The sequence below is a fragment of the Salvelinus alpinus genome, chromosome 6 (genome assembly GCF_045679555.1).
Source record: "Salvelinus alpinus chromosome 6, SLU_Salpinus.1, whole genome shotgun sequence".
Taxonomy (NCBI): domain Eukaryota; kingdom Metazoa; phylum Chordata; class Actinopteri; order Salmoniformes; family Salmonidae; genus Salvelinus; species Salvelinus alpinus.
Window position 1 is genome coordinate 33,336,922 of NC_092091.1, and position 24,394 is coordinate 33,361,315.

The 24,394-nt window shown below is 40.4% G+C and overlaps 1 protein-coding gene and 1 long non-coding RNA gene across 2 annotated transcripts in view; both read right to left on the reverse strand.

Moving 5' to 3' along the window:
* LOC139578595 (carboxyl-terminal PDZ ligand of neuronal nitric oxide synthase protein-like) overlaps positions 1 to 24,217 on the reverse strand; it is a 240,252-nt gene extending 216,035 nt beyond the window's left edge. Inside the window, exon 1 of the mRNA XM_071406421.1 lies at positions 23,663 to 24,217. Coding sequence (XP_071262522.1) covers positions 23,663 to 23,767 — 105 coding nt within the window. The 5' untranslated portion in view covers positions 23,768 to 24,217. The remainder of the gene's footprint in view (positions 1 to 23,662) is intronic.
* LOC139578596 (uncharacterized) lies at positions 7,744 to 23,656 on the reverse strand. The gene is made up of 6 exons (XR_011675573.1): positions 21,470 to 23,656; positions 21,275 to 21,326; positions 20,657 to 20,937; positions 18,486 to 18,509; positions 17,772 to 17,938; positions 7,744 to 9,901 (listed from the first exon to the last, which is right to left on the reverse strand). It is a non-coding gene; the product is annotated as an uncharacterized lncRNA (long non-coding RNA).
* Positions 24,218 to 24,394: the final 177 nt, after the last annotated feature.

The following is a 24,394-nucleotide window of genomic DNA, read 5'->3' on the forward strand; positions in this document are numbered from 1 at the left end:
GGTGGGAACCACACATGCGGAGAGCATCCGTTCACCTACTCTGTCTCACAAAGACACGGTGGTTGGAACCAAAAATCTCAAATTTGGACTCCTCAGACCAAAGGACAGATTTCCACCGGTCTAATGTCCATTGCTCGTGTTTCTTGGCCCAAGCAAGTCTCTTCTTATTATTTGTATCCTTTAGCAGTGGTTTCTTTGCAGCAATACGACCATGAAGGCCTGATTTCACGCAGTCTCCTCTGAACAGTTGATGTTGAGATGTGTCTGTTACTTGAACTCTGTGAAGCATTAATTTGGGCTGCAACTCCTCTGCAGCAGAGGTCATTCTGGGTCTTCCTTTCCTGTGGCGGTCCTCATGTGAGCCAGTTTCATCATAGTGCTTGATGGTTTTGAAATTTTTCGGATTGACTGACCTTTATGTCTTAAAGTAATGATGTACTGTCATTTCTCTTTGCTTATTTGAGCTGTTCTTGCCATAACATGGACCTGATCTTTTACCAAATAGGGCTATCTTCTGTATACCACCCCTACCTCATTACAACACAACCGATTGACTCAAACACATTAAGAAGGGAATAAATTCCACAAATTAACTTTCAAACAAGGTTCACCTGTTAATTGAAATGCATTCCAGGTGACTACCTCATGAAGCTGGTTTGGAGAAGGCCAAGAGTGTGCAAAGCTGTCATCAAGGCAAAGGGTGGTTCCATATGTGTTATTTCATAGTTTTGATGTCTTCACTATTATTCTACAATGTAGAAAAGAGTAAAAATAAAGAAAAACACTAGTGTTTGTGTCCAAACTTTTGACTGGTACTGTACGTTTTTGGTTATGGTCAATAATATCAAAGGCTGGACTGAAATCTACCAGTACAGCTCACACAATCTTCTTTAATCAATTTATTTGAACCAATTATCAGTCATTTGTGTCAGTGCAGTACATGTTGAGTGCCCTTCTCTATAAGCATGCTGAAAGTCTGTTGTTTTCAGTTTGCTAAGAGCTGGCAGCAAGCTGATTGGTCTGCTGTTAGAACCAGTTAAGCCTGCTTTTCCACTCTTGGGTAGTGGAATGACTTTGTCTTCCCTCCAAGCCTGAGGACAAACACCTTCCTCTAGACTCAGAATAAAGATATGACAGATAGAAGTGGCCAAAGAGTCAGCTTCCATCCTCAGTAGCCTTCCATCTAAGTTGTCAATGCCAGGAGGTTTATCATTATTGATCGATAACACAAATTTGACCAAATTCAAATTTACAATGCTTTTCCTTCATTAAATATTTTTTTATGCATGAATACAATGGCTCACTGTTTGTTGTTGGCATTTCCTGCTTAAGTTTGCCCACTTTGCCAATTAAGTAATCATTAAAATAATTGGTAACATTAGGGCCTCCCGAGTGGTGCATCGGTGCTAGAGGCGTCACTATAGACCCGGGTTTGACCTTTTGGAACCTTGGTTCTCCTAGATATAGCCACTGTATTGTGATCACTGCGTCCAATGGGTACGGATACAGCTTTAGAACAGAGTTCTACAGTATTAGTAAAAATGTGATTAATACATGTGGATGATCTTGTTCCTGTAGTATTTGTAAATGCCCTGGTAAGTTCATTAATAACCTGAACCAGAAAACAGGCACTGGTAAGTTGGTTAGGACATCTACTTTGTGCATGACACAAGTAATTTTTCCAACAATTGTTAACAGACAGATTATTTCACTTATAATTCACTGTATCACAATTCCAGTGGGTCAGGAGTTTACATACACTAAGTTGACTGTGCCTTTAAACAGCTTGGAAAATTCCAGAAAATGATGTCATGGCTTTAGAAGCTTCTGATAGGCTAATTGACATAATTTGAGTCAATTGGAGGTGTACCTGTGGATGTATTTCAAGGCCTACCTTCAAACTCAGTGCCTCTTTGCTTGACATCATGGGAAAATCAAAAGAAATCAGCCAAGACCTCAGAAAAAAAATGGTAGACCTCCACAAGTCTGGTTCATCCTTGGGAGCAATTTCCAAATGCCTGAAGGTACCATGTTCATCTGTACAAACAATAGTACACAAGTATAAACATCATGGTACCACGCAGCCTTCATACCGCTCAGGAAGGAGACGCGTTCTGTCTCCTGGAGATGAACGTACTTTGGTGCGAAAAGTGCAAATCAGTCCCAGAACAACAGCAAAGGACCTTGTGAAGATGCTGGAGGAAACAGGTAAAAGGTATCTATATTCACAGTAAAACGAGTCCTATATCGACATAACCTGAAAGGCCGCTCAGTGACAAAACCGCCATAACACTGCTCCAAAACCGCCATAAAAAAGCCAGACTACGGTTTGCAACTGCACATGGGGACAAAGATCGTACTTTTTGGAGAAATGTCCTCTGGTCTGATGAAACAAAAATAGAACAAAAACAAGCACTGGGGTGCTTTGCTGCAAGAGCGACTGGTGCACTTCACAAAATAGATGGCTTCATAAGGATGGAAAATTATGTGGATATATTGAAGCAACATCTCAAGACATCAGTCAGGAAGTTAAAGCTTGGTCGCAAATGGCTCTTCCAAATGGACAATGACCCCAAGCATACTTCCAAAGTTGTGGCAAAATGGCTTAAGGACAACAAAGTCAAGGTATTAGAGTAGCCATCACAAAGCCCTGACCTCAATCCCATAGAAAATTTGTGGGCAGAACTGAAAAAATGTGTGTGCAAGGAGGCCTACAAACCTGACTCAGTTACACCAGCTCTGTCAGGAGGAATGGGCCAAAATTCACCCAACTTTTTGTGGCAAGCTTGTGGAAGGCTACCTGAAACGTTTGACCCAAGTTAAACAATTTAAAGGCAATGCTACCAAATACTAATTGAGTGTATGAAAACTTCTGACCCACTTGGAATGTGATGAAAGAAAAAAAATGCTGAAATAAATCATTCTCTCTACTATTATTCTGGCATTTCACATTCTTAAAATAAAGTGGTGATCCTAACTGACCTAAGACAGGGGATTTTTACTCTGATTGATTAAATGTCAGGAATTGTGAAAAACTGAGTTTAAATGTATTTGGCTAAGGTGTATGTAAACTTCCAACTTCAACTGTACACTATCAAGCATTTCACACACATTATTTTAGATACTGACTGTTAGCGCTTGGTGGCTTATAGCAACACCCCAAAATAATAGGCTTTAGATGAAGCAGGTGAATCTGCAGCCACATTTCTTCAATAACACTTCTCTAAACATTACTGGGATTTGACTATTAATATATATAGCAACACCTCCCCCATAAGCATCCCTGTCTCTTCTATATATGTTATATCCTTGTATTGCTACTATTGTGTCAAAGGAATTATCTAAGTGAATCTCAGAAATGGCTAATATATTAATGCAATCTGACGTTAGCAAGTTACTGATTTCATGATCCTTGTTTCTAAGGATACATATATTAACATGGGCTGTGTTTAGCTCTTTCCTGGGTAGCTTCTCAGACATAATATGGAAAATAACAAATAAAGCAAGAGAAAAAAAACAACATTTAGCTGTCCATTAATCAGTTGGTGTGTGTAAGTGTGTGTGAGGGCTGCAGGGTTGAAGTTACAAACCCATAGGCTTGGCTTTCTCATCCCTTCCAGGCTTTTGGGAGGGAGGATGGCCAATGTGCCTGTCATATCGGACGTAAGCAAATGTCCCCACGCGCTCTGGCAGCTTTCATGGCCGGGATAAGTTATTTTCTCTTCTGGCGCACAGGATAGTCAGGATAGTCCTTGTTGAAGAATATGTACATTCCCCTCAAGTTCTTGGCTCTTTCTACCTTGTCCTTGAAACTCAGGAATTTGACGATTGTTGGCCTGGGCCTGTCACCTGGGCCGGTGGTGGGTTTTCCAGTCCTGTGGGCACGCTTCAACTCAATCTTCCTGTGGTCCATCTCCAGTTTCTCCGAGATCGTTTCCCTCACTTTGTCCTCAGACTCCATCCAGGTCTCATGTGGAGATTCTGCAATTCCATCGACAACAATGTTGTCCCGCCTTGATTGTCCCTCAAGATAATCTGATTTCTCTGTCATTGTTATCATGGATTCATATAAAAAACGAATGTCCTCTTTCAATGACTTACAGATTGTCGTCATCTTGCCATTTTCCTGTTTAACTCATGACCCTGGGAGAACTTTAAACTGTTCTTCAGTTTTTGTACCTCTCTGGTCCGGTCATCCATTCTTTTATTAGTTGACTCTACCAGTATTAGTACACAACACTTGAAGCTATTTTGTTGTTGTTGTAACAACTGCTTGTAGAATTTTTTTTGTTTGTTTAAAAGATCCTTCCACCTGTGATATAGAGACACCATCGTCCTCAACGGTACACCCACCGGCTGTTACTCTCTGCAACTCCTGACAGGGCAGGTCGCAGGGAATATGGAAACAGCAACAAACAGTAGAGATCTAGACAGTCACAAGCTCAGGACAATCCGCGGTGCCAGCCACAAGGGCAAACCGCGTCGCGGGCTGCGTTCAAGCCCTCAAGGAAACCCCCACTAGCTTGATAGGCAGCTAGGCTAGCTGCTACGCCAAGCAGGTCATCATCAGACCCTCGGTAGGCAGGATCCCTGGATAGATAGCAGCGGACCCAGCAACTGATGCCAACCGCGTCGCGGGATACAAAATCAAAAAGAAGTTACCTAGTAACAAAACTTTTCCAATAGAACACTTTTTTAGACACTTTCAAAACTTGCCAAAACAACAAACCGAGGGCTGCCTCATTCTTTGTTCAACAGAAACATTGCTGGAATATTGGCACATTGTGGGTGTTAACCTGTCTGTCTAGACAGACTACCATCCGGATATGTATTAGTGATTGATGACTGTTGGTACTAGCTAACAAACAAAGTTCCTGTGGGTTTAATCCTGTAATTTAAAGAGAAACTTCAAATCATAGACCAGGGGGTCAAGATAAGGGAGAGAGAGAATTCGCCATCAGAGTAAGAGTGCTGATCTAGGATCAGGTCCACTCTGTCATATAATACTAAACTCAGCAAAAAAAGAAACATCCCTTTTTCAGGACCCTGTCGTTCAAAGATAATTTGTAAAAATTCAAAGAACTTCACAGATCTTCATTGTAAAGGGTTTAAACACTGTTTCTCATGCTTGTTCAATGAACCATAAACAAGTAATGAACATGCAACTGTGGAACGGTCGTTAAGACACGAACAGCTTACAGACGGTAGGCAATTAAGGTCACAGTTATGAAACTTAGGACACTAAAAGAGGCCTTTCTACTGACTCTGAAAAACACCAAAAGAAAGATGCCCAGTGTCTCTGCTCATCTGCGTGAATGTGCCTTAGGCATGCTGCAAGGAGGCATGAGGACTGCAGATGTGGCCAGGGCAATAAATTGCAATGTCCGTACTGTGAGAAGCCTAAGACGTCGCTACAGGGAGACAGGACGGACAGCTGATCATCCTCAAAGTGGCAGACCATGTGTAACAACACATGCACAGGATCGGTACATCCGAACATCACACCTGCGGGACAGGTACAGGATGGCAACAACAACTGCCCGAGTTACACCAGGAACGCACAATCCCGCCATCAGTGCTCAGACTGTCCACAATAGGCTGAGAGAGGCTGGACTGAGGGCTTGTAGGCCTGTTGTAAGGCAGGTCCTCACCAGACATCACCGGCAACAACGTCGCCTATGGGCACAAACCCACCGTTGCTGGACCAGACAGGACTGGCAAAAAGTGCTCTTCACTGACGAGTCGCGGTTTTGTCTCACCAGGGGTGATGGTCGGATTCGTGTTTGTCATCGAGGAATGAGCGTTACACCGAGACCTGTACTCTGGAGCGGGATCGATTTGGAGGTGGAGGTTCCGTCATGGTCTGGGGCGGTGTGTCACAGCATCATCGGACTGAGCTTGTTGTCATTGCAGGCAATCTCAACGCTGTGCGTTACAGGTAAGACATCCTCCTCCCTCATGTGGGCTGATCCTGATATGACCCTCCAGCATGACAATGCCACCAGCCATACTGCTCGTTCTGTGCGTGATTTTCTGCAAGACAGGAATGTCAGTGTTCTGCCATGGCCAGCAAAGAGCCCGGATCTCAATCCCATTGAGCACGTCTGGGACCTGTTGGATCGGAGGGTGAGGGCTAGGGCTATTCCCCCCAGAAATGTCTGGGAACTTGCAGGTGCCTTGGTGGAAGAGTGGGGTAACATCTCACAGCAAGAACTGGCAAATCTGGTGCAGTCCATGAGGAGGAGATGCACTGCAGTCTTAAATGCAGCTGGTGGCTACACCAGATACTGACTGTTACTTTTGATTTTGACCCCCCCCCCCTCCCTTTCTTCAGGGACACATTATTCCATTTCTGTTAGTCACATGTCTGTGGAACTTGTTCAGTTTATGTCTCAGTTGTTGAATCTTATGTTCATACATATATTTACACTTTAAGTTTGCTGAAAAGAAACACAGTTGACAGTGAGAGGACATTTCTTTTTTTTCCTGAGTTTACTATTCATTATGAGGTTACCTTCAGCAAATTCTTAGTCTGGATTGTTTTCTTGGGTCAAAGTTGACCCTGTACATGAATGAAATATGATTAGTACGGTAAATTCGTATGTACTGTAGATACCCTGTAGATACTGGTCTTGACGAGAAGAAAAAAAAACTGGTCGGGGGTGGTTCTCTTCTGCAGTGTTCAACCAATCCAGCAAATGTGGAGGAGTTAAGATGGAGTGTCGCCTTGCTAACGTCCAAAACCAAATGTCGCGTCACAGGCTGTCTTTTCATTTCCCCTGAAAACCTGATCATCAGGTTTTTGGAGACTCCGGAGAGGCTAGATGAAGGCTAACTGTTTCGTCTAAATAACATTATAGTGGCCTGGAAATATGAGGACATTGTTAAAGTAGACAAATGTTTAGTAGGAAACAACTTCGCCGTCATTTTCATGTCGTCAAACGGATGGCAATGTTGTCATTACTTAGCAAAGTTTGTCAAAATGACGTAGCAATGCTAACGTTAGCAAGCTACAATCCGGTGGTCTCCCCTCAATCTTAGCTAGATAGCTAGCTAACATTATACTACATCTAACATCAATCTGGTGACAAAATTATGATAAAAGCTTTTCCTACTAAGTGTTTACCTCCTTTTGAAATGTAATTGTATTTCCAAGCCACTGTAATGCACTTGTGATTAAATCAGCGCTCATTAACAATGCATTGAGTAGAATGCTCAATCAGTCAGCCATGCTTCTCAGACAGTGGCTTGCTTGTTCTTGAGAATAGCCATAGCTAGCTACCATAGTGATCCCCTCGAGAGTAGCTAATTTCAGTGCATTATTCATTTAGCTTGTTAGCTAGCTGGCTGTTCTAGAAATTATAAATTCACATGCTAGCTAATTGTTTCAATGCACCTTCCAAATGTGAAATTACAAGACAAAAAGGACACTTCCCAGATAACAAATGTTGGTTCTGGGAATGTTCCCTGAAGGTTGTGCGTTCCATTAATGTTGCACCAATGTTCCCCAAAGGTTGAAATGGACAGTTTTCTTAATGCTCTTTGAACGTTCTCTTTTGGTTGTATGAAGGTAGCGGGGAACGTTCTCTGAAGGTTACACAGTTGGGAACGTTCTCTGAAGGTTACAAAATTGGAAACACAATTAAATGTGAACAATTAACACAATTATAATTTCTGTCATCAATTTGTTTTATAAATGGGTTCGGAGAAATCTGCAATCAGATTAGCACACACACAGGCTGGCACAATTAAATCTGAACAATTAGTTCTTATATTTATTCTCAGTAATACCAATTACCCCACTGAAGACATTTTGTTTTAAGTACAGTATTCTCAGTCATAACTGACTTTATATGGGCAAATACAAGTTTTAAGCTCTCCAAGACTTAAAAATAAGTGATATTGGCACATGATGGAGGGAATGTTGGAACATCACTAACGAAGGATCGGACCCTTTTTACATTTTTGCCTAAAATGACATACCCAAATCTAACTGCCTGTAGCTCAGGACCTGAAGCAAGGATATTTGGCATTTTTTGGTATTTTTTGCAAAAGCAGCAGCTACTCTTCCTGGGGTCCACACAAAACATAATACAGAATGACATAATACAGAACATCAATAGACAAGAACAGCACAAGGACAGAACTACATAAAGGCACAGGTAGCCTATCAATGCATACACACAAACTATTTAGGTCAAATAGAGGAGAGGCGTTGTGCCGTGAGGTGTTGCTTTCTCTGCTTTTTGAATCCAGGTTTGCTGTTTATTTGAGAAATATGAGATGGAAGGAAGTTCCATGCAATAAGGGCTCTATATAATACTGTACGCTTTCTTGAATTTGTTCTTGGGGACTGTGCATATTCTTAATACCATTTGAAAGGAAACACTTTGAAGTTTGTGGAAATGTGAAATTAATGTAGGAGAATAACACATTAGATCTGGTAAGATAATACAAACAAAAAAACATGTGTTTTCTATACACACAGCAGTGTGTTTGCAAAGTTTCAGATTGATCCAGTGAAGCATTGCAAGTATGCCTAAATGTGCCGAATTTGTCAATTGATACATTTTCGAATACATAACTATAGAGAACATACAAAAATGATATGATAATGCAAAATCTAAAGTTTATACACTCCCAGGAATGTCATACATGATGGATCATTAGCTTATACACTAACTTTCACACATCTAGTTGGCCAGGCGGGGTGGGTGTGGAGCCAGAGACAGCAGGGGTTCAAACTGTAGAACCCAGTTCCTACATTTGAATATAAAAATGGATTTTATCAAACAAAGCTATGCTACATTTTATCTCTGTGACCCTCAGGATGACAAATCAGAGCAAGACTACTGAATGTAAGTACACTATTTACCTTCAGAGGGGAATGTATCAAACCAGTTCTGTGATAAATGTTTTGTTGTTGTTGTTGTGCACTCTCCTCAAACAATAGCATGGTATTTTTTCACTGTAATAGCTACTGTAAATTGGACAGCGCAGTTAGATTAACAAGAATTTACGCTTTCTGCCCATATAAGACATGTCTATGTCCTGGAAAGTTTGCTGTTACTTACAATGTCATGCTAATTACATTAGCATACATTATCTCAACCTCCCGGTATAGGGACACCAATAACAAAAATGTACACTTAATCCAGTATAAACTAATGTATAGAATGTATTATACAAAGAGAAAAATCGCATACTACAGCACAACGTCGGAGTCATGTCTTAAGCGTAAAACTAACAATAATCCATGCCTTCTGCGGATGCTATGAAGTCCAAAAGTTATGGGCAGAGTTAGAAAGTTGTCTGTCAGAAGTATCACAATGTAAATGTAAGTTTAATCCATCTGTCTGCATATTTCAAGACATGGCATATGAGTGAGCAGTGAGATACCCGATGGGTTGAATGATACCTTTCATCAATCATCTTGAAAAAAATGCACACTTAACTGGAAATCAACCAATCCTCCATCACTAACACAATGGAAGAGTCAAATACTATATTATCTAAAATGTGGAAAATGCGTTGGTGACAGAGTAAAACAAAATGGTACAGTTTGAGGCCATGTGGCGGAGAGTGATGCGGGCGCTGGAGATGGATGGGGTGTGAGCAGGTGGGTCTGGCCAGGTGTTATGTCATTGATGTTTGTGTGCGTCTGTATGCTGTCGTTGGTATGTGCATGTTTTGTATTGTTTGAAAAAAAGTAATAAAATCTTACAAAATAAAATATATTAACAGTTAACACATTTATAATTTTTGCTAACAATTCAGACATCTGCAATCTGATTGGCACACACACACGGATTACACAATTGTCTTGTCTGACCACCGTCTATGGTACAGGGGAGTCAAGGGCTCACTCCTCCACAACCTCCTCTTCAACCCTCTCTGCAACCTGTAAAACAAAGAGTTCTTAATTAGTTATATACTATTATAGGGGTTCTAAAGGATATTGTGTCCTTCCCAAAAGTTCAGCATTGTGCTTTGGAAGTTCATTGGTATTTTATCTTAAGTAAAAATAAATAGCAGGGTTTCGGGACCCAAAGTGTGACCTGGTTATGTCAAAGGTGGGTCACAAGTTAATACATTTCTAATCACATATAATACTATTTCTTCCTAATTTTGGTTGTTGGAGGACAGTTCATTTCTAATTTGGGCCTCGAGCTGAGCCCGAGGTAGAGAATCGGGACATAACACAAATCATGTCACATACACACAAAGGTGATGAGAGAAAGAATGCTGTATTGGTCAGAAAGCAAGCAGACTGGGAGCAGGACCTCAGCAGAACTCTTACCGGGAAAGACGGTCACCACTTGGGCCAAATTATTGTCACTGACTGTTGGTGTACTTTAGGGCTGATCCCAATTAGTCGACTGGTCGATTGTTTGGTCATTAGGCTGTTAGTCTACCGAGATTGTTTTAGTTGAGCAGTAACAAATTTTATATACATATATATATTTGCGCCCATCTCAGTGAACGAATCCATTGCGGAGGCCTAGACTAAAAGCCAATTTATGCTTGATCCAAAAACATGGCTCCATATGGAGGGTGTGATGCAATTGCAGCGCCTCCAGAGGCATGCAGAGGCCAAATCGAGCTTATTGCCATGCGCCACCCAAATGTTTTAACAATGCGGAGGGCTCTGTATAGCTCCGCATTGACATGATTTGTTGACGGTTGGTGGGGATGGTACATCCTGTATTAACACAAACTCTCTTCCTTGACAACAGGGAAAGGGGGATACCTAGTCAATAGTACAACTGAATGCATTTTCCACATTTAACCTCTGAATCAGAGGGGTGCGGGGGGCTGCCATAATCGACATCCACATCAGACTTGCTCAGGGGCAGAACGACAGATTTGTACCTTGTCAGTTCGGGGATTCGATCCAGCAACCTTTTGGTTACTGACCCAATGCTCTAACCACTAGGCTCTGCGAAGTACAATAAGTATGAATGCCCTGACTTCTGCTGAGGCCATATCACCGTAAATGCTACATCGCCAATGCAGACGACAGATTGACCATGCAACCAGATGCACAATGCACTTCTTTGTCTAGAATGCGCTCTCGCCCGCCAATTTGTGCACATTCATTGTTTCATAACTTCATTGTGTGATTTTTTTGCGTTTGATTGTTAGTGTATATCAATTCCCCATTACACATATCACCAGTAGTACATTTACTGTTAATTCCTATAAATTCTAATCTACAATGTTTGTTACTTTGATTATGGTAATTTATTTTAGAGCATTCAATATTATTATTCCAGTCTTCACGTTCTCATTATCGGAGTGGACACATTGTTTGCAGAGTGCACAACCTATGCTACACTTGTGAGAAACGAGTTTTGACAATTTAGTCATTGTCTTTTGTTTGGAGCGCTCCTGTCAATTTTGAGTAAGGACGCGCAGGCATAGAAGTAGGCCTATAGGCTACCTGGCCTGCGCGCAAATGTAGGCATATAAATGTGCCCATTTGGGGATCTGATAGTATTTGTGATTGGCTTAATGCACCACCGCTAATGACTGTTTCATGAAACAGTTTCATTTTAAATTTATCTTCATATCTCAGTCATTGTAATGTGGTTAATCCAAATTCTATACAAATCTAAATGAAAATGATACAAACCTAAAAAATAACTTATATTGCCAACTATGTAAAAAAAATGCCTACATAAAGCCAACAAATAAAAACATTGCAGCTTGCAGGTAGAGCATATCCTGATAAAAAACAAATATCCTATAAAATCACATTGGATACACATGGCCTGTAGCAATGAAACATTGTATCAACTATTAACTTGGGTCTGGCTGAACAGCAGGAGGAGAATAGTTGGGTCAGGTTAAGGTTTTTTCTCTTCTGGTTATCTAGATCTCTGGTGCTCTCTTGAGGCATTTGTCTTATTTCATCAAACCGTAAGCATCAGACAAGCTCAATGCATATAGTTGATGTTATTAAAAACACACAGGGTGTGTCTATACTGTATATGTAAAAATACATGTTTAAAAGTTTCGACCAATCAAACAGATGACTTTTTGTCGACCAATAATTTATTTTGTCGGGGACAGCCCTATTGTACTTCGTAAGAGCCATTTGCCAGTTTGTGTTCAGGATTAAAAAAAACTGCACAGCGCAGAAAGCGCACTGAGGATGATTACTTTCTGTGTAGCAGTGAAAGTGGTTGTAATGGCAGTGCATCAAATTCTGCAATCAAAGGATCAAGGAGGGGAGCCTTTATCCTGCATCATCAAAAGTCTCTGCACTCACAATGACTAAGACAGGGATGGCAACTCTTGCATGTTGCAAAATAAATGTACACATACATGTTATCCAATAATTTCACCCAAACTGCACACGAGCGTCCGCGTAGCCAGGCGCTAAAATAGAACTTGATTTTATTTTTTACGCTTGATGCGCTGCAAGTCCTGCCTCTCCCATCTCCTCATTGGTTTTTAGGAGCGTCCACAGAAGAAGAAGACTGATGGAGGAGAGATTACTAGAAACTGACTAGATTTCTCCTTTTTTCTGTGGATTAATTGACAGAGTAGAGAACATTCTACAAAGATCCAGAAAAAAGGACCTTGTGCATTTCAGGTAAAATAACAACCCAATGTTTATATCCAAGGAGAAATTTGCTAGCAACAGCAAGCTAGCTAGCTAAAAGTCCATGAATGCTACGACCTGTCCACAAATTAATATAGTTGATTAAGAGTTAATTTTAATATTTCAACGTACGTGTCCTGATCATGCCTGGTGTGGATGGCCAAAATCAACATACGCGCGATGGCGGACACACGCGTGTGCGTGCCGGTCTAGTCAGCATGTTAAGACCCCATAAGTCAAACTTGCCTAACGCTAACTGAAAATACACCCCATGTATCTAGTTTGATCTATGAAGATGGTCACTCAGTGTAGCAGTGTAGAAAATAAAGGAAATGCACAAGGAGAAGATCACCTTCCTACAGGAAGAGGGCTGCTCATAGGAACCTTGCTGCCTGCTACTCAACCAAACCAATAGCACTTGCTAACCATCAAACATCTGGTCATGTTGGGGCCAGGAAGCAAGTTTAAGAACTGGACACATGCACTGAGGAAGGCGCAAGCTGAAATATGTCCATGTAGTGTATTAAGACATTTTGCTACTATAAAATTAAGAAAATAAACAACGCTTTAACTGGAAATCATATCAAGTGAGTGCTGGTCCTTTCATTTTTATCTGAACAAGTTAAACCATTTGCTAGACCAGCAGAATAACCACCTAGAGTCGATTTGCGTCAATCTAAGTTACATAACAAAACAAATCTAACAAACAAATTGTCGAAAGGGGAGATTCTCACGAACACGATTGTGTTCTCCGTTTTGCTCTACGACCCCCACAAGTGTAACGGGACTGGTCTGAAGGTAACCAGTAAGGGTTGAAAAAAAGGTGTAAAAAGGGGTTAAATATGAGTAAAAAAATCCAGAGTTTTTTTTATTTTTTATATATATACAGTTGAAGTCGGAAGTTTACATACAGTGGGGCAAAAAAGTATTTAGTCAGCCACCAATTGTGCAAGTTCTCCCACTTAAAAAGATGAGAGAGGCCTGTAATTTTCATCATAGGTACACTTCAACTATGACAGACAAAATGAGAAAAAAAATCCAGAAAATCACATTGTAGGATTTTTTATGAATTTATTTGCAAATTATGGTGGAAAATAAGTATTTGGTCACCTACAAACAAGCAAGATTTCTGGCTCTCACAGACCTGTAACTTCTTCTTTAAGAGGCTCCTCTGTCCTCCACTCGTTACCTGTATTAATGGCACCTGTTTGAACTTGTTATCAATATAAAATACACCTGTCCACAACCTCAAACAGTCACACTCCAAACTCCACTATGGCCAAGACCAAAGAGCTGTCAAAGGACACCAGAAACAAAATTGTAGACCTGCACCAGGCTGGGAAGACTGAATCTGCAATAGGTAAGCAGCTTGGTTTGAAGAAATCAACTGTGGGAGCAATTATTAGGAAATGGAAGACATACAAGACCACTGATAATCTCCCTCAATCTGGGGCTCCACGCAAGATCTCACCCCGTGGGGTCAAAATGATCACAAGAACGGTGAGCAAAAATCCCAGAACCACACGGGGGAACCTAGTGAATGACCTGCAGAGAGCTGGGACCAAAGTAACAAAGCCTACCATCAGTAACACACTACGCCGCCAGGGACTCAAATCCTGCAGTGCCAGACGTGTCCCCCTGCTTAAGCCAGTACATGTCCAGGCCCGTCTGAAGTTTGCTAGAGAGCATTTGGATGATCCAGAAGAAGATTGGGAGAATGTCATATGGTCAGATGAAACCAAAATAGAACTTTATGGTAAAAACTCAACTCGTTGTGTTTGGAGTACAAAGAATGCTGAGTTGCATCCAAAGAACACCATACCTACTGTGAAGCATGGGGGTGGAAACATCATGCTTTGGGGCTGTTTTTCTGCAAAGGGACCAGGACGACTGATCCGTGTAAAGGACAGAATGAATGGGGCCATGTATCGTGAGATTTTGAGTGAAAACCTCCTTCCATCAGCAAGGGCATTGAAGATGAAACGTGGCTGGGTCTTTCAGCATGACAATGATCCCAAACACACCGCCCGGGCAACGAAGGAGTGGCTTCGTAAGAAGCATTTCAAGGTCCTGGAGTGGCCTAGCCAGTCTCCAGATCTCAACCCCATAGAAAATCTTTGGAGGGAGTTGAAAGTCTGTGTTGCCCAGCAACAGCCCCAAAACATCACTGCTCTAGAGGAGATCTGCATGGAGGAATGGGCCAAAATACCAGCAACAGTGTGTGAAACCCTTGTGAAGACTTACAGAAAACGTTTGACCTCTGTCATTGCCAACAAAGGATATATAACAAAGTATTGAGATAAACTTTTGTTATTGACCAAATACTTATTTTCCACCATAATTTGCAAATAAATTCATAAAAAATGCTACAATGTGATTTTCTGGATTTTTTTTTCTCATTTTGTCTGTCATAGTTGAAGTGTACCTATGATGAAAACTACAGGCCTCCCTCATCTTTTTAAGTGGGAGAACTTGCACAATTGGTGGCTGACTAAATACTTTTTTGCCCCGCTGTACACCTTAGCCAAATACATTTTAAACTCAGTTTTTCACAATTCCTGACATTTAGTCAGAGTAAAAATTCCTTGTCTTAGGTCAGTTAGGATCACCACTTTATTTTAAGAATGTGAAATGCCAGAATAATAGTAGAGAGAGAACAGATTTATTTCAGCTTTTATTTCTTTCATCACATTCCGAGTGAGTCAGAAGTTTACATACACTCAGTTAGTATTTGGTAGCATTACCTTTAAATTGTTTAACTTGGGTCAAACGTTTCGGGTAGCCTTCCACAAGCTTCGCACAATAAGTTGGTGAATTTTGGCCCATTCCTCCTGACAGAGCTGGTGTAACTGAGTCAGGTTTGTAGGCCTCCTTGCTTGCACACGCTTTTTCATTTCTGCCCTAAAATGTTCTATAGGATTGAGGTCAGGGCTTTGTGATGGCCACTCCAATACCTTGACTTTGTTGTCCTTAAGCCATTTTGCCACAACTTTGGAAGTATGCTTGGGGTCATTGTCCATTTGGAAGAGCCATTTGCGACCAAGCTTTAACTTCCTGACTGATGTCTTGAGATGTTGCTTCAATATATCCACATAATTTTCCATCCTCATGAAGCCATCTATTTTGTGAAGTGCACCAGTCCCTCCTGCAGCAAAGCACCCCCACAACATGATGCTGCCACCCCCGCGCTTCACGGTTGCGATGGTGTTCTTCGGCTTGCAAGCCTCTCTCTTTTTCCTCCAAACATAACAATGGTCATGATGGCCAAACAGTTCTATTTTTGTTTCATCAGACCAGAGGACATTTCTCCCAAAAGTACAATCTTTGTCCGAATGTGCAGTTGCAAACCGTAGTCTGGCTTTTTTATGCCGGTTTTGGAGCAGTGTCTTCTTTGTTGCTGAGCGGCCTTTCAGGTTATGTCGATATATGACTCGTTTTACTGTGGATATAGATACTTTTGTACCTATTTCCTCCAGTATCTTCACAAGGTCCTTTGCTGTTGTTCTGGAATTGATTTGCACTTTTCGTACCAAAGTACGTTCATCTCTAGGAGACAGAACGCATCTCCTTCCATCATTTTCTGTAATTTTCCAAGATGTTTAAAGGCACAGTCAACTTAGTTTATGTAAACTCCTGACCCACTGGAATTGTGATACAGTGAATTATAAGTGAAATAATCTGCCTGTAAACAATTGTTGGAGAAATAACTTGTGTCATGCACAAAGTAGATGTCCTAACCGACTTGGCAAAACTATAGTGTGTTAACAAGAAATTTGTGAAGTGGTTGAAAAACGAGTTTTAATGACTCCAACCTAAGGGTATGTAAACTTCCGACTTCAACTGTACACCGAGTGTATAGAAAATTATGAACACCTGCTCTTTCCATGACATAGACTGACCAGGTGAATCCCGGAGAAAGCTATGGTCTCTTATTGATGTCACTTGTTAAATCCACTTCAAATCAGTCTAGATGAAGGGGAGGAGCCTTGAGACATGGATTGTGTATGTGTGCCATTCATAGGGTGAATGGGCAAGACAAAATATTTCAGTGTCTTTGAACAGGGTATGGTAGTAGGTACCAGGTGCACCGGTTTGTGTCAAGAACTGAAATGATGCTGGGGTTTTTATGCTCAACAGTTTCCCGTGTGTATCAAAAATAGTCCACCACCCAAAGGATATCCAGCCAACTTGACACAACTGTGGGAAGCATTGGAGTCAACATGGGCCAGCATCCGTGTGGAACGCTTTTTACACCTTGTAGAGTCCTTGTCGCGACGAATAGAGGGGGTGAAACTCAATATTAGGTGTTCTTAAAGTTCTGTACACTCAGTGTAGGTTAGTATTGAACCTCCTGGCTATTAACCTGCAAATCACCTGGGCTCAGATTCACAAAAAACACTTCTTACGCAAAAGTTTAAAAATGTAAGAAAATAATAAATTAATTTTAAGATAGTTCGTAAGTGCAATTCCTCAACAATATCTTAAGATCTTATAATTTTCTTAAGAATTTTTTTAATATCTTATTAATCTTCTTAAGATGTTTGTTGCTAGATAACCAATTTAGCTAGCTATCTATATTTCATGTTAGCATATTTCGTACTGAGATTACTGTTCTAAAACATGTTCTTGGGTTTAAAATAATCAATACTGAAACTTTCAGATGAAGTTTGAGTGAATGAAACATGTTCAAATACTTTCATGAGCTTATTCTCTAACTGCCCAGAGTTTAGGACAAGGGTTTAGCTATCTTGGAATTCAGAACAAATCCATTAACTTTATTTTCAAGAATCAATTTCCTCTTAACGTTTTGCTTAGGGAGAAACATAAGAAATAGCGCAAGAACATTTCCAAGAACCTTTGAGGAATAGCAACTTTGCTTAACTTTCTTAAGTCTATAGTTAAGGAAAAAATGGCAAATAAGAATACAATTCTTCTTAAGAAGGTTTTGTGAATCTAGGCCCAGGTCCTCCCTCTCAAACTGTAGTGTTTGAAAACATAATTGGTAGCAATTTTGCAGAGTACCTTGCGCACCATGGTGTTGAGGTCCCTTCCCCCTAGGGAACAGAAGTAATCCCATCATCTTGAATACTGTGATTTACAACAGATTGTTGTTGGAAGTTTTAGGAACATTAGGAACATTTTCAAAGATTAAGGCTCATACCATCTCTTTCCGTTATGTGGTGGCCTCCTCCAGACTCTTGCAGAGGTCCTCCAAATCCTCCTTGGTCGTTCAAGGTCTAGGCAGGACTTCGTCTGGCAGAATTGCTAGGAGTTCCAACTGGTTCTCGATAATTGTTTCCAGCTTCATCAGCACGATCATTTGGAATCCTGCAATAGTTAAGTCAAGTACAAGGGTACAATTAATATTTAAGTTCATTTAAATATTTTTCTGTGCTTAGAAAACAACAATATCCCCCTAACATCCTCTGCTGGGGGACAATATTCCAGGTGAGCTTGGTGGAGAAACTTCTGAGACAGAATTAATCACATGTTAACAATAACAGATGTCTAATGTATGCTACACTTCATTTGAAAGTTCCTAACTTAGCACCACAAAGATGGGTACAACCAGGGCCTAAAATGTACTTGTTGGTCTACCAGCCACTGTGGCAGGTATGTTTAAAAATCTAGCAGCCAAAATATTTTTAAATGTGATCATACTTTACTTTTTATTCACAAATGAGAGTGAAATGCTTGCAATGTGGAGCCCTGACCACCCGCCAACGTGACTGATGAAATAGACATCTTACCCGCCAATGCCAAAATCTACCCATATTTGGTGGGTGTTCATTTTAGGCCCTGGGTACAACTTATATTTAAATAAAAGTGAAAATCAAATATGTGTTTTGAAATAGTTGTAAGTTGAGCTTTTTACCATCATTAGAAAGCGGAGAGACAGCTGTAAAACAAAATAAGACATGTTATTAGTTAGAGGTATTGGACTGTATTTTCAAGTTTCTTTTGAAAGTTCCTAATTTAGCATCACTATTGTGTACCTCTGGTGCTGCAGACATCGTCATTGTGCGAACTGAATGTTAAAAAATCAGTTTTATAAATATTTATTATACATTTAAATAAAAGTGATAATCAAATATGTATTGTTTTTTCAATGACCACACAACAATTGAACAAAACAGGTGTGATTCAGTATACTGTAGATCAAGAAACTACAATTGTGATTACTTTAACACTGTCTCATTTTTCTGCTTTGCCTCTTCGCCATTTTGACCGAAGCACCTGTACAGTCGTGGCCATAAGTTTTGAGAATGACACAAATATAAATTTTCACAAAGTCTGCTGCCTCAGTTTGTATGATGGCAATTTGCATATACTCCAGAATGTTATGAAGAGTGATCAGATGAATTGCAATTAATTGCAAAGTCCCTCTTTGCCATGCAAATGAACTGAATCCCCCAAAAACATTTTCACTGCATTTCAGCCCTGCCACAAAAGAACCAGCTGACATCATGTCAGCGATTCTCTCGTTAACACAGGTGTGAGTGTTGATGAGGACAAGGCTGGAGATCACTATGTCATGCTGATTGAGTTTGAATAACAGACTGGAAGCTTCAAAAGGAGTGTGGTATTTTGAATCATTGTTCTTCCTCTGTCAACCATGGTTACCTGCAAGGAAACACGTGCCGTCAGGCAAGGATAATGCTGCCAGTAAGATTCCACCTGAATCAACCATTTATCGGATCATCAAGAACTTCAAGGAGAGCGGTTCAATTGTTGTGTAGAAGGCTTCAGGGCTGCGGGATCAGGGCACCACCAGTACAGAGCTTGCTCGGGAATGGCAGCAGGCAGGTATGAGTGCATCTGCACGCACAGTGAGGCGAAGACTTTTGGAAGATGGCCTGGTGTCAAGAAGGGCAGCAAAGAAGCCACTTCTCTCCAGTAAAAACATCAGGGATAGACTGATATTCTGCAAAAGGTACAGGGATTGGACTCCTGAGGACTGGGGTAAAGTCATTTTCTCTGATGAATCCCCTTTCCGATTGTTTGGGGCATCCAGAAAAAAGCTTGTCCGGAGAAGACAAGGTGAGCGCTACCATCAGTCCTGTGTCATGCCAACAGTAAAGCATCCTGAGACCATTCACGTGTGGGGTTGCTTCTCAGCCAAGGGAGTGGGCTCACTCACAATTTTGCCTAAGAACACAGCCATGAATAAAGATTGGTACCAACACATCCTCCGAGAGCAACTTCTCCCAACCATCCAGGAACAGTTTGGTGACTAACAATGCATTTTCCAGCATGATGGAGCACCTTGCCATAAGGCAAAAGTGATAACTAAGTGGCTTGGGGAAAAAAACATTTATATTTTGGGTCCAAGGCCAGGACACTACCCAGACCTTAATCCCATTGAGAACTTGTGGTCAATCCTCAAGAGGCGGGTAGACAAACAAAACCACACAAATTCTGACAAACTCCAATCATTGATTATGCAAGAATGGGCTGCCGTCAGTCAGGATGTGGCCCAGAAGTGAATTGACAGCATGCCAGGGCGGATTGCAGAAGTCTTGAAAAAGAAGGGTCAACACTGCAAATATTGACTCTTTGCATCAACTTCATGTAATTGTCAATAAAATCCTTTGACACTTATGAAATGCTTGTAATTATACTTCAGTATTCCATATTAACATCTGACAAAAATAAGTAAAGACACTGAAGCAGCAAACTTTGTGAAAATTTATATTTGTATCATTCTCAAAACTTTTGGCCACGACTGTACGTTCCATACAATCAATGCAATGGCAACACACAAATTTCTGTTTTTCTGGATTTTTTTGTTGTTATTCTGTCTCTCACTGTTCAAATTAACCTACCATTAAAATTATAGACTGATTATTTCTTTGTCAGTGGGCAAATGTACAAAATCAGCAGGGGATCAAATACTTTTTTCCCTCACTGTATAATCTGGTTACAAATAATTCTACAATAGTCACTTGATAGGCCAAACCCCAAGTCCCATACTGGAGATTCCCTATTAGATTGTCATACTGAATCCAGATTTCCTACTATCAGTCTTAAACATATTACATTTACCTGTGGTCTCCAGAATTCTGGCCGTTGCATTTTCCATGTCTTGTCGGGTCGTTCACAGTTTAACTTTTTGGGGGTTACCTTTTTTGGTCCATTAGCAAACTGAATCACATGTTAACCATAACAGACGTCTAATGTATCACACTTCAGTTGAAAGTTCTGATTCCAAAAGTATGGCCCAATCCTAAATCACCCCCTAGACCCCTCAAACTCAACTCTGAACCTCGAAGCCAGTTCCATTACATAAAAAAAATGTTTTCCTCTAATCAGGGACTGATTTAGACCTGGGAAACAAGGTGTGTACAATTAGTTATCAGGTAGAGCAGAAAACCAGCAGGCTCCAACCCTCGTAGGGTAAGAGTTGAATAGCCCTGCCCTAGACCCTACTCCTTATGCACTTTAGGAGATCTGAGAGGATTTGACTTATGTGAGCAAATTTGTCATTATTCCAATTAACCCTCTGATAGGCTAGGTTTAATCATATTGTTTAAACCCATCAAATCATCTCAGATCTCCACAAGTGCATAGGGTATGGGGGTCCATTTGGGATTTGCAACAAAATAAGGTCCATTGTTTCAATGTGAATGCTTCAATGCTATCAAGTTACTGTAAGCCATTTACCTTAGAGGTTGAGTAGGTGTTCACAAGTGGTGGTGTCCCACAATTGCTCCATCTGTAAAAAAGGAGAAATGGTAGATAAAAGACTAGATAAGCAGACTAATAGCTGTAGAAACAATGGATTTTCATGAACGCGGTCCTGTACCTAATAAACCGTCCGGTGAGTGTTCATTGTAGTAATAAAGTAAACCTGCTCACCTTTTACTAGTAGACTTCTGAACAACATGGAGCTGCAAATGAGACAAAGAATCAGAAACCGATTAATCACTTAGTAAATGTATTGTTTCTCATGCACTTACAGTGGGGAGAACAAGTATTTGACACACTGCCGATTTTGCAGGTTTTCCTACTTACAAAGCATGTAGAGGTCTGTAATTTTTATCATAGGTACACTTCAACTGTGAGAGATGGAATCTAAAACAAAAATCCAGAAAATCACATTGTATGATTTTTAAGTAATTAATTAATCTCCCCACTGTATCAACTCTGTGGTGGCCTTCTGCTATACTGTAGAAGATAACTCACATGGTGCAGGTGGGGAAACTGTCCAAGCAAGCTAAAAGTAAAACAGAAAGTGATGTTAAAATAATCAATTTCTATTGATTAAACGTTTTATTCAGTTGTGACCCATTTAATGAATTACTAATATATTTCAGTGGAAATCCTATTGAATTAAAAAAAAAAACTCTTTACTATTTAATTGCAATCAGTTCCTTATTTACTTGACGGATCATGTGACTTGGATACCATTGTCAGGTACTAGCCAAGTAGTCTAGTCATTCAACAAATCAAATCTATCGCCATCCTTTTCAAAATAGTTACAAAATTATAACATAGCAAAAGGGTTATCAGACCTCATTTGTCACTCTCCCAAAAAATATGTTTTTATGGTCAGACCTAGCTAGCAGCCAATGCAGCTGGAGAACATGCTAGCTAAACTAGCTAATTTACTCAAACATTTTTATTCTGCAAACACAAAACGGTAAAAAAATAACTATGCTACCCCATAACATGTTCATATAAACACGTGTTGTAGTTTTAGTATGTTTCTCTGACTCTACCTGTAAAAATTGTAACATTAGCAGTACTTGAAACAAGCTAAACTGGCTGGTAGCCATTTCTTTAACTGTCAACCGTTGCTATGGTGACGATGGTGTATTGTAAATAAATTGTAAAGGAGAGTTCAAAACATGTTTTTTGGGGGGGAATAAAAAAACTAGTTAGCTATTTACAAAATGATGTGCACTTACCTCCACACACACTTTATCTTCTCTTTCAGCAGTTTGATCCAATACGGCCTTAGATATGCAACGTTTCCAGAACGTTCCCAGAACTTTTTTCTTCCAACAACCAAACGGGAACCACAGGGGAATGTTGTGTAAAAGTTCGAATTCACCAAAAAATAAGGTTATTTTATGAGGTTATTTGAATGTTTTCAGAACAATGAACAAAATAGCAACGCTCCCTAAAGGTTCTCCTTTGGTTCTTAGAAAAATAACTTTCCCACAATGTTCCCAGAACGTTCTGTGAAAGTTATTTTTCTAAGAACCAAAGGAGACCCTTTAGGGAACGTTCTGTGCTAGCTGGGTTACCTAAAATGTTAATCGATGACTGTCCTCTTGGTTGTGAAGGTAAAGTAGCAAGCCAGTTAAACTCGTTCCCAGAGACTTCTGCCCAAAATGTGCACTTCATGGGGGTCTAGAGCATGAAGTAAATGCCTGACTGTGTTTTGGATTACCACATATTCCGTTTAGATGCATTAGTTGGTATCCATGTAACTTCCCATAACAGCCCGGTTGATCAAGAAGGAATAAAGCTATTTCAAGGAAGTCCGATAAATTGTTTTCCGTTTATAGAGCCTTAGAGAACTCCACAATGTCCGTAAACTAATGACAACACCATCTTTATTCCTCAATGACATCTCTCTAATATCTCCCAATGCCTCAAACCGAGGAAAAAATGCAATTGACCAACTCAAGCAAACCAGCCAGAATGTCAACCTGTGCATGAGAGGAAGCCACATTTGCCAAGTAGCCTAAGGCATAGGCTATTTTTCAATAATAGCGTGCAACCGGGCTATTTCATAATAACTACATATTTATCATTACAATATTATATTTCTCGTAATAACGAGATCTGTCTCATATTATTATATAATAACAACAACATGGGTTATTTTCGTTATTGATTTATTTCGTGATACCGTGATGTTATATCATAATGATACAAAACATATTATTTTGCTGAGTGGCAGCAATATACCACCGTAATATTCAATAGGCTAAACACATTTTAGCAAAACTTACATTAACTCCATTAATGAGGAAAATTAGGGATTGGGAGATAGTTTTGCAAATAATCTCAATACAGTAGCATATAAAAATAACTCACCTTTGCTTCGAAGTTGATCCCATGTTGGAATGCTTCCTCGTTATGCATTGGAATTCTCAAATCATGGCCATCATCAACAAGATTGTACTTTGTTTTCGCTGGCATGACTGCCGACTATCCGTTTCGACACCAGACGGAAGGGGACGAACCTAATTGTTAATCCGAAACCCAAAACGCGTCCCAAATTCCTTAAATCCAGTGGTCCATTGCATCGAGTAGTCGTCCCAAAGATCCGTGTGTCACACAATTATCCAGTGGGCTAGGAGGTGTAACTTTGTATCTATTGCTCAAGCAAGTAGGCTGGCTTTCAGTTCTGATACAATAACAATCGTGTCTCTCCAGAAAATCTATTTACTTCCTAAATAAGTAGCCCAAGGTTACTTTCAGTGACGTAAAATCACCAAAATTACCCTAACAGTCAAAAATGTTGTTTTCCTGGTCCTGCCGTTTTTCCCACTAGTAAAATGCCATGACCAGCCTAGCCGCCCCTCACTCTCCCCATGCATGGATCCTCCAGGCAGATCGGGATTGGAGGAATCTGGGAATTCCTCCTGTTTTCATTGGAACATAGTAATTCCTATATAATAGGAGGGCGAGTTTGTTTTGCACGGCCCGGTGCCCTGAGTGAGAGTTCACTTAAAGACCAGTGGAATAGTCTACAATATACAAACTCTGCCTTCGCGGGGTACGGGGCCATGCAAAACAAACTTTCCCAGTGTCACCCTAGCAGCA